This window comes from Toxotes jaculatrix, chromosome 14 (genome assembly GCF_017976425.1).
Source record: "Toxotes jaculatrix isolate fToxJac2 chromosome 14, fToxJac2.pri, whole genome shotgun sequence".
Taxonomy (NCBI): Eukaryota; Metazoa; Chordata; class Actinopteri; family Toxotidae; genus Toxotes; species Toxotes jaculatrix.
Window position 1 is genome coordinate 23887502 of NC_054407.1, and position 17147 is coordinate 23904648.

Here is a 17147-nt window from a genome sequence, read left to right on the forward strand (position 1 = left end):
ATTCGCCATGCATTTCACACATTAAGAAACGCCTGTAGTAATACAATGACATGTCCAGAACAAATAAGCTTGTCCATGTGCGACTGTTAATAATTTTTTTTTTTTTTTAATTCATGTATAATTTGAAGTTCGTACGTTGATTTTTTTTTTTCAACGTGCCGAATTTTCAGGAAGGTGTCACTTATTTTTAAAACCTATTTCAAGTTAATGGTTATAAGTGCTGGCAAGTGGTTGTAACCGAGAAATCAAGAAAAAATACGCATTTTGAATAGTGTTTGGTCGATAAAAGCTGATTGGGCTTTTATTGCGAAAAACCTCGCGCCGGAATTGGCTTCGTTATCTTTTTCTCACGTATCAGGGCTCGTGAACTGTCAACACGGATTCTGGACGAAACCAGCCCATCTTTCTTTTCGCACATCGATGAAAATGTTAGAAAGGTTGACATTCACCACCGCATCCCGGGATAAAACCCTGTACTTGTAGACTTTCTGGTAAGTTGGAATCCATGTTTGGTCAGGTTGTCTTACATTTAGCCTATTAGCACGCTTGGTACCACCAGCTAACGGGGATAACGTTAGCTTGGCTTAGCTTATGTTGGGCATCGCGCCGTAACAAGGCTAACATTGTGCAGACTTTCTAATGTTGACGCTCACTTTCAGGCAGGGGGCTGTGCTTTCTTAACGTTGCTTTTACATATATTTAGTCAAAATGTTATGCAACACAATGCAGCTTAAAGGGTATTTTTCCTCCAGTGACAGTCTGCAAGAGGAACTAACCACCAGCCCGGGTGACTGACAGCTAAACGGGGCTGTTTAATTCAGTAAAAAGATAAGACGGTAACGGATGGAAAGAAACACTAACGTCTTTATTGGTAACAGGACAGCAAAGTAAAGAAAAACGCCTGCTGTATTTGCATGTTTAGAGTCCAGACTCCTTATGTCAGCTCAAGGGCAAATATAATACGCTGGTTTCATATGTGACAGCTGGAGCCAGGCTTATGTTGTCATTACTGAGACAACAACGACTCCCTCATCCTGATACACAGAGGAGGCAGTTCTGTGTGTCGCTTTAAGTGTGCTTTTCGAAGAACATGTCCTCCCAGAGGTCGAGATTTTACGTTAATTTTAACACTTATAATTGTGCATACGTCTGTAGCGATGAATCATGACAAAGCTGACAGCCTACAGGCTTCTTGCAGTCTCAGGGCTGTTGAAATAATTGTGTAACTGCAGCTGTAATTTGGATGCTATGTTAATGATAAACGTGTTCGTTCCCCACATTAACGCTGCAGAGAAATAACAGTTTTCCCTGAATGGTTTAAGTTAATCTAACTATTTTGGCAACTCGAAAAGTCATTCAAGCAAAAATGCCAAACATTTACTGTTTCCACCTCAATGTTAGTTTTAGCAGCTTTTGTCTGTTTGATGAAACTCATAAATTTAATTAGAGCTTAAACAATGAATTGATTAGTTGACAAATGGGTAAATATGTGGACAGTCCCAGTCCTTTTTGTTTTAGACTGTCAGACGAACAAAACATTTGAAGCAACACCAGAAAATGTGAAGGGCATTTTGTGTCCTTTTATAGACCTAAATAGTAAATATAGTAAAACTACTACTTTTTACAGCATTTCTAAAATAATTAATTGCATGTTTTTGTTTTCCATTACAGTCCAACATGATGAACATTAACTAGATTCGGTGAGGGGATTTTTATTGTCCCATATGACTAAAAGGATAAGTGATCAGAAGCTGGTCTTCTGAATATTGTAATAATTTTTTTTGCTCAGTGACGACCAAGACCTGTACTCATTCACGTTGTCATTTCACACCTTCCAACATACACGCCACCAAATACAACCACTGCCAAGTACAGCACTGTCGTCTTATGTTTTCCACTTAGCTTAGTTCTCGAGTGTGGGATTCACATCTAGCCCTCGAGATTAGTGCAGTTTCCATGATTCATCCTGACTGCATCTGATGATTTTATGCTTTCAGACTGTGATTACATCAGGTTTGGAAGGAGGGATGCCGGTGGAGAGCGGGAGCAGCGCCGCTGCCCGCCAGACCAAACAGAAGAGGAAGTCCCACAGCCTGTCCATCCGCAGGACCAACAGCACGGAGCAGGAGCGCTCTGGCCTGCAGAGAGATATGCTGGAGGGACAGGTGAGAACTTGTTCATTTCCATAATGAAGATCAACAAAAAGAAAGTGTTTAAATAGTCAAACTTTCTCTGTAACAATAGCGAGAATTGCCGCGCTGTATTTCCAGCTGCTCCTCTGGAGTCTCAGACTGCACTCCTCCCCTGCTTGTCGTCATTAGCTTGCTGTCCTGCTGTTGCTGTCAGCACCCGTAAGCACTCCAGTTGTAAGCCTAAGCCAATTATGTTTTAATGCAGCCATTTAGAGGGCACATAATGGTTTATATTGTTGCTGGCTTAACCATGCCACAATTACAGCGCGATTGCTGTGAGGTTGTTTTAACACTGTGATTAAAACGGATGGATTCAGAACAGCCTGAGGCATTTGCACTTTGCTCAGGTGGAATGGTGAGATCACTGGCACTCATTCCCTCTTCCTCAGGAATCCGAGGCATTGCTGGGTCTCACTGTCAGCTAATAAGAACCTGGCATGCTTCTAGGATGCTGCTGGGTAAATGCAGTTACCTGCAGTTAATTATCTGAAAAGATAATAAACCAAGGAGGAAAACCCGATTGAGAGCTACTGAATTAAGAAGTGGTTACATTACACTTAGATGCAAGTTCAGGTGGAAAGGGGAAAGTATCTGTCATCTCTCTGCTCCGAGTAAAAGCTTGTTGAACTTTTATCTGAAAACTTTTTATAAAAAATTGCAGAAATGCGAAAAGGACTGTGGCTTGAGATCACCGAATCTTTCTGTGGAGTCAGAACCTAGACCCTACTAACAGTCAGCGACTGTAGTTTATTATAAAACATATCAAAAATAGTTCAGTTACAACTTTTCTGTTTATTCAGAGTTTGCTTCGCAGCCAGTCCTTGAACCTAACCCATATGAATCAGCATCAAGGTATTTCTTCTATTTTTGAATGTAACTGTTTTACAGCAAAAGAGTGTTGACATTAAACCTCAGTGTATATCCCCTGTAATCTGAACATGTTGTTTTCTTGCTGAAAAGACATAATGCACACAGCAGGAAAAGCACTGGTGTAAAAATAAAATTCATGATGGCTAAACTCTTTATAACAGAGACGCTATTAATGTTTAAGACTCCCTGAATGTGGAAGCTGCATTTGTGATGTACAGTTGAACATAAATAAGCGTGAAGTCCCTGTGAGAGGAGCGTAGAGTTGTTCTGGATTTCAGCCAGTTGGAAGGAGCTGTTTCTAACCGAACGCTGGACAAACAGTGTAATCCCTTCCTCATGACTTTTTTGTTTTTTCACTCTGGTCCCTTTTGGTCCCAGTCCTCTGATAATCTGGAATCCCTCATGAGAATGGAGGTAAGTTTCAGGTGTTTGGCCCTCTGTGTTTCGGACAGTAGTGTAACTCCTCGGATAGTTCCTAGAGCTAGCTTTAGTTGTGTAGGTTCAGTGCAGTTTAGCTTTGAAGTGTAGTGTTTAGAGGGGGTGTCGTGTGATGGCTCCGAAAGTGATTTCACTAATTCGAGTCAATATATCCTTTCCCCTTAAAAATGTGATGTTGTAGATCTACCATTCCATCACAAATGTTCCAAACAAGTTGCTCCACGTGTGTTAGTGTCCTCATAGGATCTGCATTACGAGGCTCTGTGCAGCATGCACACAGGACATGTACGTTTCCCTCGCGCTGCAGCCTTTCTTTGCAGCCCGTCCTTATTTGCTGTGTCGTTGTCCTGATGTGTGCACAGACCTGTGGCACAAAGCTTTCTGCTGCTAACATCAGTCTTTGAATGCTAACAGCACGCTCGACTGATTTCTTTAGAAAATATAGCTGCGAGCGGCGATTCAACCCAAGCAAGAGCGTATTATTCAGCGCACACTGCACTCAGGTACAAAGAGGGCTCTACACACTGAGCCATCTCATGGTGATTGGAGGAAAAAAAAAGCTTTGAGGAGACATGGCCCACTTCCTGTTTGTGTCTTTGCTGCTGACTCTGACACAGCCAAACTGCAGTAAATGATGTTTGGCTGTTTTTTTTAGCCGCCATGAAACATCGTGCTGTGATACACTGGAATATTATGTGTTAGCTTCTTCAAGCCCACAAGCTAAAGCTAAAGGCCTGTTTATAAGGCACATCTCCTGAGCCCCATAACCCTTTCACTGATCCTTTCCTTTTATAGATTCTTATATTGATTCTTTCCTGTTTGAGCCTGAAACAGGATTTCACTCTTATTTCCTTCCTCAAGGTTTTTATTGTGTGATAAGAGTCTTTTCTTCAGCTTTGTTGCAGTAATACTCTTTGTATTGTTGATGCCAAATGGTGAGCTTGTGCTCGGTGAAGGTTTGTTGTGTATTCTCTCATACACTCATGCGATTCTCGTCTACATAAAATCTTTTTTTTTTTTTTTTTCAAGCATTTGGTGCGGCTGCCATGTCACTGCCAAAACACTCCCATTCCAGCTGTGCGGTTTATGTGCTTTGTCACTTTTCTACACCTTTATTTTTGGTTCTGCTTCATGTGTATGCCCTTTGTTTCAGCCTCAGTGTGTGAAACTGAAACACTGAGCAGCCCCACGCAGCTCACACACCTCTCCTCAGAGATGATCCCATGTGTTTCCAGGCTGCTTAAAGTTCCCCTGTTCTCTCCCTGCAGGACTCCAAACTGCCTCTGTCTCTGAGGAGCAATCTGCTGGACCTGTTCAGCCAGATCGAGAGGGAGTTTGAAAACCTGTACATAGAAAATCTGGAGTGTAAGTCAACATGAAGGGAAGAAGTTGTTTTGGTTTGAACTGTTATCCATTAAAGTCTAAATCAGTCTTGTGCAGTCATCTATTGTGCATCCAGACTGGAACCAGCTCACCGACCCGCCCAGATTTCATCAGCTGATCTGGGCATCATGCTTCAAGTTCTTTTTTTCTGACCTTTAAGCTACATGATATCTACACTTTAGTCCTTCAAATATATATATATATTTTTAAACAATAATTTATTCTACTTCTTTTCCTGACAATTAATAGAGCATTTAAGGGGAGAAGTAGTTCCGATGGTGGCATTTCCAAAATAGGATTAAAGCAGAAAAGTTTTGTAGAGGTTGTGACATAGTGTGTCCTGTTTGGCAAGTAACCTGGTCTGAACACGGCCAGAGAGAAACCCGTGCTACGTTGAGCAAAACTGCGTGGTCACACATTCATGTTCAGTATAGGAAGCAGGCGGTCTTCCTGCTGTCTGTCCTTTAACACGCAGCCTGTCTGACTCTCAGTACGCAGAGAAATCGAAACGCTGAACGATCGTTTGGCTGCGGAGGGGCAGACGTTCGAAGGAGCAGATTTAGCCAAAGGAGCACTTAAAACAAAAGGTGAGTCACTCTCCACATTCATCTGCATTTTAAGTGTATTTTATATATATATGAATAGTAAAATAGCATTTGAAATGCTTTCATGTTTGTCTCTTCTTCTGTGTTACTGTTCCTATTTTTAAGAATTGTCTCAACTTGTTGCTTTGATTTCTTTTACATTAATTCACAGCGAGTCATAGCACAAGTCAGCTGTCACAGAAACTGAAGACGACCTACAAGGCTTCCACAAGCAAGGTAAAAAACTTTTATTCTCTCTTTTTTTGTTTTTTGTTATTTTTTTATGCATTTGGGAGGATGTATTCTGTGGTGGTGCTGAGCTGTACTGCATTATACAGGGAGGTGTTTCTGTTATTTAGCCTGTCCTTGTTGATAAACGTGATGTGGACAAAATCATAAACACCTGTCAGTGTAATGCAGCAGAGGACATGTTGATCTATTGAATCAACTTTTTGTGTAGAATACAGTACAGCTTCATCGTTGTGTAGCTCGTCAGTGTAAAATCACATGACTTTTTAATGTTAAAGAGAAGAACTGCTGTCTTTCTCACCTTTTTGCTCTTAGCCACGTTCAAATTCTTGCCATGCCAGAGTAGGTGGATCCCGCAACTTCAGCGTAACCAGTTGGGAGTTGTGGGGTGGAGACTCATGGGTAACTTGTTGATTTCTCCCCCTTGTGTGCCAATATGCATGAACAGCCCAGCCAGGGGGTCGACACTCCCTCCCCAAGAGACTTGGTCATTCAAATGTAGGAGTTTAAGCTTTTTTTATTGGTTTCCGTGTGAGATAAAACTTGACTTTATTATCTCACTAACAGGCTTTTTCAGTTGCACCTCATTATTTTTGATTTACCTACTTGTTGGCCTTCACATAATGGTACACTCTGGAGACATCTTTAACACGAAAATGCTTTTTGTGCCTTGTTTGATAAAATACTAGGTGGAGGAGCATCTGTTGGCTGCTTTAGATCATTGCTCAGTTATGGCAGAGTGTGTGGTCTGCTCAAAGGTGCAGATTTTGCTTTATTATTATTATTATTTATTTTATTTTTTATTTTTTTTAAATTATATGTAATATTATAATATATTTTGGTTTTCTTTGCTCAGGGTGTGAGATGCAGTCCAGACTGTGAGTGTTTGGACAGTCACATATTTTATTTTATTTATTTCAGAACATTCAATTTAAAAAAAGAAAAGGTACAACTTTAAGCCCTGTGTTAAAGGGGCTGGATCTCCCACAAGAGAAGATTTATTGACATAAATAGATTTATTGACATAAATCTTCTCAAATTAAAGCCGTTGTATTTCAAAATGAATCCTCTGAAGCACAGAGCTTGAAGGACAAATAAAGTTTAAATATCCAAATACTAACGGTCTGGACTTTCTCTCTCTCTGTGCCGTTTCTCAGGTATTTAGCCTGACGGTTACTAGACTTTTGAAGTTGATACCTATTTTGACATATTAGAATTTAAAACTTCATAGATTTCCTACAGCAACACATAACGCAAACATTTTGATAAGGATCCTTGAATTCTGCCTAAGATACTGTACATGCAGAGAGGGACATTTTGCAGTAGATCTGTGATAAGCTAACATCAGCTGATCTCTCAGTTTAGTTTTACACCTATTGTGCAGAAAATAAGAGCTAATTTTTGGAGTTGTCTCCATCACTAAGGTTGTTTTCACAAATATCCATTTGAAAATCCACCGTATTCACTGATTTACTGACAGTAAAATTAGTTGTAAAACTAGCAAAATCTATACGTGCCTACAGCAGACCGCACACTGAAGCTACAGACTGTAGAGCATTAACCGCGGGGTTTCCTTAGATTCACTGTTCAGCCAGTTACTTAAAGCTTATTTTGCGGCGCTTTGCGTTTCCTTAAACCTCCCAGTCCCTGTTGCTTCTTTGTTTAATGTTGGATCAGCGTTGCATTTGAAGAAGTTCTGGATTCATCATCGTCCTCGGTCAACTCTCAGTTAATTCTCACATTGCCGCGCTGCATTTGCGTTAAATGACAAAGTGTAAATTAGCAAAATCATCCTACATGGAATATAAAGAAAAGAAGAAAACATTGTGTTTGATGCACATAACTTAGAAATGATATGTTACAGAAATCAGACGAGGGTTTTTTGTTTTGTTTTGTTTTGTTTTTTTTTGTTACACAAAAGAATCTGCTGTGCTGCTTGCTAACCATCAGCAACCACTGGTTCCCACTAGGCTTAGCAATGGCACTTCATGTCTTCAGTGTCATTTTTTAATTTGATTATAATTTGCTGGTTTAATATTTTTCTAAAAAGATAAAAGATTTGAACTGTATGCTCTGTTCTGTGCAGCCTGAGATTTATTCTTCAAATGAATGATGCCGTTCTCTATGTTCTCCTGCTTCCTTTCAGTTGGAACTTATTTAGTGGTCTGTGTCCAAAACGAACCAAGAGTCCAGTTTGTATCATCCCTATCTTTAATGTAAACACCTTGACCAAACGTTGATATGACTGATAATCACACTTTTTTTGTGTCTCACTTTAACTCAGTCTTTTTTGCCCCCTCTCCTCCCTCTAGATTTTCCTTTTTTTTTGTTTTTGTTGCGGTTTTGCGTTCGCAATAATCCCGGTATGATAAATGCTGTATACCGTACTGATACTTAATGTGTCTGCATTGTGTTGATACCAGATCTGGGTTGATGGTCAGTGATGGTGTTTGTTTTAATGCACTTGCAGCATCAGATTGGAGGCGTTGATGACAACGCCACCAGTCGTGTGCTCAGATGAGCTTACAACAAATACCGATATTTTGGTAAAACCTCGTGAACCCAGGCCTGATATGAGTAACGCTGTTGTCAACCAAAGCTTCTTAGCTCTGGCACACTACACGGACCCTGCTGAGCAGCTTCTCAGTGATCCTCAGTTCTGCTGACCTGCTTCCTCCCTCCATCAGACCAGGGTTCCTACACAGCTCTGGAAAAGTCTGGAAAATTAAAATCTGATGATTTCCAGGCCTTTAAATTATTTAAACAATATAGTTATTGAGTGAATAATCTTAATATTGACCAGTGTTGGGACTTAATACCTCAAAATTACAGCCTTGATTTTACAGAAAAAAGGTCTGTCAATGTGACATTTAAGCATGTGTGGGAATACGGACAAATCAGTTTTCCCACCCACACGACAAAAAGATGTAGAGGATGCCATTTTAGCGGTGACGTGTAGGAACCCTTCCAGGGACACGTCTGTGATTTCCAGGTGTTGTGTGTTAACTCGAGCTTGGTGTCGGTGTCAGATTGTGTCCAGTTTCAAAGCGACCACGTCCAGAGCGGTGTGCCAGCTGGTCAGAGAGTATGTCGGCCACAGAGACGGCATCTGGGACCTCAGCGTCACCAGGACACAACCTGTGGTGCTGGGTACCGCATCTGCAGGTATTCCACTCAGCTTAGACTAGCTCTTTTATCGTGTCCCCCAAATGTCTTGTTTGTGTCCCATACGCTGTGGGATATGCTGTGTATATTGATTTTTTTTTCTTTTTTCTTATTTGACAGATAGTTGTTGAAACATTCATCTCATACTAGATGTAACTGCTGCTTTTTACTATAAAAACACTGATGAATCAAAGTCATTGCTTTCATAGTACATCAGATATGCATTGTGAAATTACTGTGGAATAGAGACAGTTGTAAAAAAGTTTTTCCTGCTTCTTTTGCTTCCACAGACCACACTGCGATGCTGTGGAGCATTGAAACTGGAAAGTGCCTCCTCAAATACATGGGCCATCAAGGATCAGGTAAAGTTACTGATGTACAGTAAATTCTTAGCTCACTCAGACTGGTCTTGACGAATATCTTAATACCCTTCCATTTAATTAAAAATTTAGATGTGAATCAGAAAGTCAGAGTTTATGAAACGGTGTCTGTCATGGCGTGACGTTATACGTCGATCTCCCTGTCTCCACAGTCAACTCCATCAAGTTCCACCCCACAGAACAGATGGCTCTAACAGGTAATGATCCAACACTGAAGCATCCTTAAACTCCTGAGGGGTTGCAGCCACAATAATTATTTTCTGTACGTTCGTTTACTGCAGCTGGAAACATGTTGTCCTTCATGTTAACTTGTACTTGTACATTAGTTTTAACCACAAAGTAGGATTGTGGTAACAAACGGGGGGTTATCTTACACACTGTCCTGAAAACCTGATCCCATTTTAGGAAGGGTTGTCTTGACTCTAACAGTCCCTTTGCCCCTTTCCCCGCGTCCCCAGCCTCTGGAGACCAGACAGCTCACATCTGGAGATACATGGTGCAGCTGCCGACCCCACAGCCTGTTGCTGATATGAGCGTAAGCACCAGCAGCGTCACAGCCTGTCTGTGCTCCTGACTGAGTTTCTGATGTCTTTGTGAGTTGTTGAGACATTTTGTTTCTGCAATTTAATTCCTTCATGTGTCCCTCCTGCGAGAGCAGCAGACGCCCTGCGAAGACGACGTGGACTTTTCGGATAAAGACGAGGCCGATGGCGAGGTCGAGGGTCCAAACGACTGCCCTTCCGTCCGTGTGGCGACCACGACTCTGCGCAGCCATCAGGGTGTGGTGATCGCTGCTGATTGGCTGGTGGGGGGCAAACAGGTGGTGACGGCTTCCTGGGATCGAGCCGCCAACCTGTACGACGTGGAGACCTCAGAGCTGGTCCACTCACTCACTGGTAGGATGAAGAGAATATAACATGTATGTAGCGTGTTCAGAGAGCCTGGCTCTGCCCAAACCGTATGCATACCGAAGGCTCGGCAGCTGCTCACCAAGGGAGTGTGGAACACAGAACCCTGGGGACAGATAAAGGAGGCTGTAGAAGAGACGATATAAGGACACAGCAAGAGGCAATTTTTAAATGCAGTATGTATTTTCTGTATGTGTGTGTTTGTGTGTGTGTGTGCGTGCGTGTGTGTGCGTGTGTGTGTGTGTGTGTTCTCAGGCCACGACCAGGAGCTGACTCACTGCTGCACACACCCCACCCAGCGTCTGGTGGTCACCTCATCCAGAGACACCACCTTCAGACTGTGGGACTTCAGAGACCCATCCATCCACTCTGTCAACGTGTTCCAGGGACACACTGAGTCAGTCTAACACACACACACACACACACACTTGCTCTCTTTTCCACTGTCTTTTATGTCTGTTTTGTGCATCCAGGCTTTGATAAATCAAAATACCTGGACAGGAGTATTGATAAATAGCCATAAAAAAACCTAAAACCTAAATTTATACATGGATCAGTAAATAGAATATTGTATTTGCATGTTTGCATCTTTACTGAAAAGAGCAGTGTCTTGCTGTCTTGTCTTGAAGTTCAGATCTAGCATCCTACTAGAATATTAACTGTAAATATAAATATTACCATACACACTGTGTATCATCCTGAAACAAAAAAAATGAAGGGGACAAATTATTAAATGTATTATTATTATTTTATTATTTATTGGTCCCTGTCCATCCAACAGTCGGTCTTACTGAACATAATTCAAACACAGTGTGTAGTTTCCATGTGTGTCAGAGGGGGGCGATAAGACATTAGTTGTAACAGCTTCAAATGAGAAACAATCTTCTCAATATTCAGCTAAATAAGTATTAAATAACAAATTACTTCCATCTACAACTGAACTGTTGACACTAATTAGATTAGAATTTCTCACTGATTCAAGAAGAGATAAAACTTAATAATGGAAACTAATCCAGTGGTTGACGTCCTGGTTGCCGCCCTCCTTCCTTTACCTTCCATCTAAACAAACCTGTTTTCTCGTCCTTCGCAGCACGGTGACGTCGGCTATGTTCACGGTGGGAGACAACGTGGTTTCCGGGAGCGACGATCGAACTGTCAAGGTGTGGGACCTGAAGAACATGAGGTCGCCCATAGCAACCATCCGCACAGACTCTGCTGTCAACAGGTCTGTGAGCAGTAAAATCCAAAACCAATCAGTCAATCCAAAACCCGAAGATACTCAGTTTATTGTGCTGTGTGAGAAAAATCCTCACTGCAGTGACATCTAACATCCTGCTGTCGGCCCTGTTCAGGATCAGCGTGTCGGTGAACCAGAAAATCATCGCTCTTCCTCACGACAATCGGCAGGTCCGGCTGTTCGACATGTCTGGGGTGCGACTGGCTCGACTTCCTCGCAGCAACAGACAGGTCGGTCGGTGGAGGGGGGGGTGGTTCCTCTGACCCTCACAGCTTACACACACACCTTTCCATTCTAAATTAGAGTATTTATTTAGGGTACATTCGCCTTCATCCTCAGTGTTTTAACTGGTGCTGTGTTGTTTGTTGTGGTTCAGGGTCACCGGCGCATGGTGTGCTGCTCCACCTGGTGTGAAGACAACACCTCCTGCAACCTGTTCACCTGCGGCTTCGACCGGCAGGCCATCGGCTGGAACATCAACATCCCCGCCCTGCTGCAGGAGAAATGACCTCCACCTCCTCCTCCTACTGTAATCTTACAGTCATGCTCCACCTGAAGTTTATGTTTGGAGTATCAGACACCATCACCCGTAGGCTTAAAAGGCGACTGTAAAAGGTTTCACTCTTCTTTTTGTCTGTGAAAACGTGTAACTGATGAAATTTGAGCTTTTAACAGCCGTCTGTCGAGCCTGCGGGTCAGTGTTTGAATTAAAGGACCTGCGCTTACAAAAAAAAAACCTAAACTAAAAACCACTGATGAAATAAGCACAGAGACATAACACAAGAGCTTCTTCTTTGTTGAAAACAAATAAGCAGAACACGTTTTGCTAACGCTGAAGAGTGAGATAAGTGAGGTGCTGCGCACGTCTGCTTTATGCTACAATACAGCAAATCTAATCTCCAAGTGTGGACGAGGATGATAGTCTGAGGCTTTAAAGGAAAAATCCACAAGTTTTATATATTTAGTTTTCAGTGTTCAGTGCATTTCAGTTAATCTGTGATAAACCATCATCATTTATCATCTGCTTTACCGAAATGTCCTGATTTCTATGATCACTGCTGATCATTGTATTCTGGTCTTGTATTTTTTCTTTAGTTCATGTTTCACAATGGATTTCTTTCAGTTTATCTGCTAAATGTTGACGCAGATGGCAGCTCTTTTAAATTCTGTTAAAGCAGTTATCGTTCAGTTTGGCTGTTACAGTGGATTTTTCCCTCTGACTTTCATTCCAGAATGTTTTGTTTGGCACCTGAGATTCATAGTTTAATATCTATATTACATGTAATACTAAAAAAACCCCAACAACTTTAAAACTGGCTTTTTTTGGAGGCAGATGACAGTAATCACATTACGTTCTGCTCAGCGTTCAGGCATCTCTGTGTGAGTAATGCACCTTTTAAGAAAAAAAAACAATACCAATAGCTGTTACAGTTTTTTGTTGTTGGTAGAGTGGAGAAATTAGCCAGCAGCCAAATGCTGGTGAAGTTTGGCTGCTGACTACTAAGATTGTTAGGCACAAAACCTGAAGGGATTTCATGGTCCTTTTATGTACAAACAAAATCAAAGTGGCTGATAAAGGAACTGAGGCTGTCGGTCGGTTTCTCCTCTGTGGCGGCCTGAAAACACTCCCTGTGCTGGCAGGGAGGTTTCTCCCCCAGTGTGGATACGGTTGTGCTGCTGCTGGTGTGTCGTCAGGACAGAAAACAACCGTCACACTACATGTCACGATCCTGGACGGCTGTCAGACTGAACCTGAACACTGACTCACGCAGACATTCATTAAATGTGATATGGAAAGATTGTTGAAAATGAAAACTCACCAGATGGAGGGGAAGATGCCTGCTGGGCATTAAGTAACCATGGATGTGCTGAGTTCCATTTGAGTCAGTTATATATGATGATTATTAAATATTTTATTCACTGTATATATAAACTAGACCCAGAGAGCAGTAACTACAAAACATTTTCTTTCATGTTACAATTGTCCTTATTGTAAGATGAATCCAGTTAGTTGAATTAGTTGCCTCCAGCACTGAGCAGAGCTCCAGGATCCTTTGCTGTTGTTCCAGTGTTGATTGATGAAGACGCTGTTGTTATTTTAAGCAACCTTCTGCTGCCTGTTGTGAACAGGTCCGTGATTGAAATGTCTGGATTCTGTCTGATAACCACCGAGGGTCGCGACACACAGTGTGACAGTCCTCAGTGTGTCAGGACCTGGTTTGCTGTCAAATGGCCGAGCCTCCTGTTTGATGCTCACAGTTTCCGTTTTTTTCTTGCAGCTCTGAGCTGCTGACTTAAAGCGTGGAGCCTCTGTCCTGGACAGGTGTTTGGTTTCCTCGCTGTGCCGACCCTGTTGTGGTTTCTCCTCAGTGCGGATCCGTTGGTGTTATACATACTTTGGTCACATCCGTCGCCTCCCTCTCCTTTGTGGAGGCTGTAGTTTGTCAGCTAGGTTTTTTTTTAATGACCCAGTGGTCAGGCCTCTCTCTGACCTTTAATGTGACGGGCCACTCTGTAAACTCTGTAAAGCCACTGTGTCTGTTAGATTAACTGACAGTTTATTGATCGGTTGCTGATAAACGTGTGCGATGTGACGTGCAGTGCTCTGCATTGTGCCATCTAAGATTTGTGTAGGAGGTGATTTCAGTGTTTCTATAACCGCTCTGTGTGTGTAAATGAAATCTTTAGTCTGAGAAAAACACCTTTCAAAGGGTTGTTAAGCAGGACTGGGTACAGAGAAATAATATCTATAATCTTTTAACTTTGAGGGTCTGAACAGACTCTGGCAGTCTTTCTCAACTGCAGGAATTTGTCCAGGAACCAAGGAACTTTTTCAGGAGCTTCACCTGCAGTTTGTCTAAATTAATTTCCTGGGCCAAAGGTCCTGGTCTAAAAAGAGTCCCTGCTTCAGGTGGTAGCCTTCTCTGGTGGTGCAGAAAGTATCGTGGTGCAGTTTGTTGTCGGTTGCTTCAGCTTTCTAATCTATTTAATAAACAAATAGCAGTTATCAATTTTAGGACCTGGGGAGAAATCACTTGTTGATTTATGTTAAAAGTTGTTTAGTCGTCTTATTGGTCTAAAAGTTCAAGATAAGCAGCGTCACAAGAACAAGCAAGTGAACAAGAAAAGCAGCAGTAAAATCAGTAAAATATAAAGAACGACAAATTGACTTATTTTTCCACTGTTTGTGAAAATTAATTTAAAATGTTTTTTTTTAGTTCCTGAGTTTAGTTTAGTTTCTGATGCTCCTTAGTCCCTGGGACTGTGTCGCCTGAAAGAGGATTTAGGGAGTTTGATCCATTGGTCACTTTATGCAGTGTATAATGAGCAGTGGCACCATAATCATCTGAATATCTCAGATATTAAGCCATTAACATAAATCAGCTCGGGCAGAATTGTCAGCAAGAATAATTCTGAAAGGGTTTAAAATGAGAACTTTCAGCTGCTCCTTGTTAAATAGACATTAAATTGTGTAACAGTGCACTTTACATGACAGGATAATTCTCAGGTTTAATGAAATGTTTGATTTTGAATTTGAATAAAAACATAAAAATTCTTACATGCTCAGTGATTAGTCCACGCAGCTCTTCGTCTAAAGTGACCACTGGACCAAACTCTCACCAAGAGTCAGGGGCAGAGTCCTGGTAAAGAGGGATTTATAGCAGATATGTGCAGAATGAAATGGGGCCGCTGTGTTCTGTGGAGGGAAGCAGGTTGTTTTATACATGTTGCACAAAGAATAACTCACTTTATCCCTGAATGAAATCTGACCACAGTCGACCAAAAAAAACAGGGGTGGCACATTCGATGTACAGGAAGTGATGATGAAACATTTCCTGTGATGCCCAGCCCGGCTGCTGTACCAGTACTTGACATGATTGTTATAAAAAAAAAGAGAAAACAGAAAAAACTTTTTTCTTAGTTTATAGCAATGCCCTTTAGTCGTTGGTGTTGAAACACTGTTGTGGGGATTGTGTCGGTGTCATACGTGTTATGGTACTTTAAAACACGTCGAGTCTCTGAGGAGTGTTGTGATGCATTCGCTTCCTCCTGCTTCGCTTGCCCACTGCCACAAAAACACTCAGCCAAAGCTGCATTCAAGTGAACGGGAGAGGCTGGAACGGTGTGTGTGTGTGTGTTTGTGATTATTTCACTGTTACCAGAACAAAGTCTTTGTGTGTGTGTGTGTGGTGATAACAAATTGATGTCTAGAAACGTGTTTAATGTAATAACGGGCAGTTCATGTTTTGACTGCGGCGCAGCTGTCGTGCTGCTGTTGTGTTTTCGACAGGGCTCATTAGTTACAGCAGTAACACAACGGACAAGCACAGTTCATTTCACACTGATCGTTTCTTTTTGTGAGTCTGGCTTTAGGTTTGTGGAGCGTTTCGCTGGTTTGTAACAACACTGTGCATCCACAACATTTCTCTCCTCAGTGGGTTAAAAATCGTTTGATGGATACTCACAGTTTCAGCCTAAGTTTATTGGGTAACACTTAACGCCTGCCTTTTGTAAGCCCATTGAAATGTATTTCTAACAATAGAAAAGCCTCAGAAATACCATGTTTGTTGAGATAAATTTAGATTTTAGCAGGTGTTGAAAACGCTCGATCATTAAAGGTAAAGTGTTAACCTCTTACTTTAAAACCATAACATTTGTATCATATAACTTGTAATATATGAGAGAAAGCAGCTGATTTGGCTGTTCAGTGTGTTTCAGCTGCAGCAGTTTTATTAGCCTTTATAACTTGATGACGTGATTCTGCATTTCATTTTTTTTATTTTGTGTAAATCCATGATTGATGATGTCAGTTTATCTGTAAAGGTTTTGCATTCACAACAAACTGAGGTCATTTTGTCCTTTATACCAGGGATGAAGGTGAATGTAATGTCTTTGTTTCTCAGTGGAACCACCTAATTATTAATTTGCCTGATATTGATAAAGATCATGTTTTTCAGCTGCAGTCTGAACTTTCCCAGAAGCTATTTAAAAACATTATTGAGTGTAGTTTTTATTCATATTAGTTTTAAGGTATGAATTTTGATATATTTTTCACAGTAGGAGTAACTTTCTGTTCAGAAAGTCCTTACATGGACATCATTGGCTTTAAAGTTTAATTATTATTTTAAAGTTGACTCTCCAGATGCAGTGAGTAATTTTACCTGCCATTCTGCAAAAGGAATCATCCTTGGTTTAAATGATAAAACATTTTGTTCACGTGAAGAAAATGAAAGGTTGTGTGTGTGTGTGTGTGTTAGAGAATGTTGTGGATACGATATTGATTTTCTTACAGTTCAAGCAAGTTTCACTGCACTCAACTGCATTTTCTACCAAAACTGAGCCACGTTCATCATTCACCTGTTTTAACAGAATATTCAGTCGCACCTTTCACACTCTCAATCACATTGAAACCAGATCACATGATCACTAAGCATCGGTCATCTCTAATCTGCCGTCTCGAAGCCTCGCAAAGCTGTGGCTTCTTGGTGTTAACAGTGTTACGTAGTGGTTGATGTAGAACAACAAACACTAGAGCTCAGTTCTCATTAAAAAAAACAAAACAAACAAAAACCTGCTGGATCGACTTGACCGCGGTTTTGTGGATTATAGCTGTGTACTGAGGAACAAGCATCAGCTTGTGAAATCAAAATAAACCATTTGTGCTGTTTGAATGTTTTTTATCTGTGTGGTTTTTGGCTGCGTGTGAATGAGATCCAGTGTCACGTTTACACCTGGAGGCG

At 41.3% G+C, this 17147-nt stretch overlaps 1 protein-coding gene across 1 annotated transcript; it reads left to right on the plus strand.

Moving 5' to 3' along the window:
- Positions 1 to 354: 354 nt before the first annotated feature.
- Positions 355 to 12217, plus strand: LOC121192934 (WD repeat-containing protein 37). The gene is made up of 14 exons (XM_041054963.1): positions 355 to 491; positions 1998 to 2165; positions 4769 to 4865; positions 5375 to 5470; positions 5640 to 5704; positions 8746 to 8881; positions 9172 to 9243; positions 9414 to 9458; positions 9720 to 9796; positions 9920 to 10157; positions 10425 to 10566; positions 11260 to 11394; positions 11522 to 11636; positions 11783 to 12217. Exons 2-14 carry the CDS (start codon positions 2028 to 2030, stop codon positions 11912 to 11914), a joined length of 1488 nt encoding a protein of 495 aa, XP_040910897.1. The 5' UTR covers positions 355 to 491; positions 1998 to 2027; the 3' UTR covers positions 11915 to 12217.
- The last annotated feature ends 4930 nt before the right edge of the window (positions 12218 to 17147 follow it).

What these genes read in the sequence shown, in the direction of transcription:
- LOC121192934 (XM_041054963.1), top strand. Translation starts at nt 2,028, where the DNA reads ATGCCGGTGGAGAGCGGGAGCAGCGCCGCTGCCCGCCAGACCAAACAG. An exon ending in GAGATATGCTGGAGGGACAG is followed by an intron (nt 2,166 to 4,768) that starts GTGAGAACTTGT and finishes CTCTCCCTGCAG; the next exon opens with GACTCCAAACTGCCTCTGTC. An exon ending in TTCCTCGCAGCAACAGACAG is followed by an intron (nt 11,637 to 11,782) that starts GTCGGTCGGTGG and finishes GTTGTGGTTCAG; the next exon opens with GGTCACCGGCGCATGGTGTG.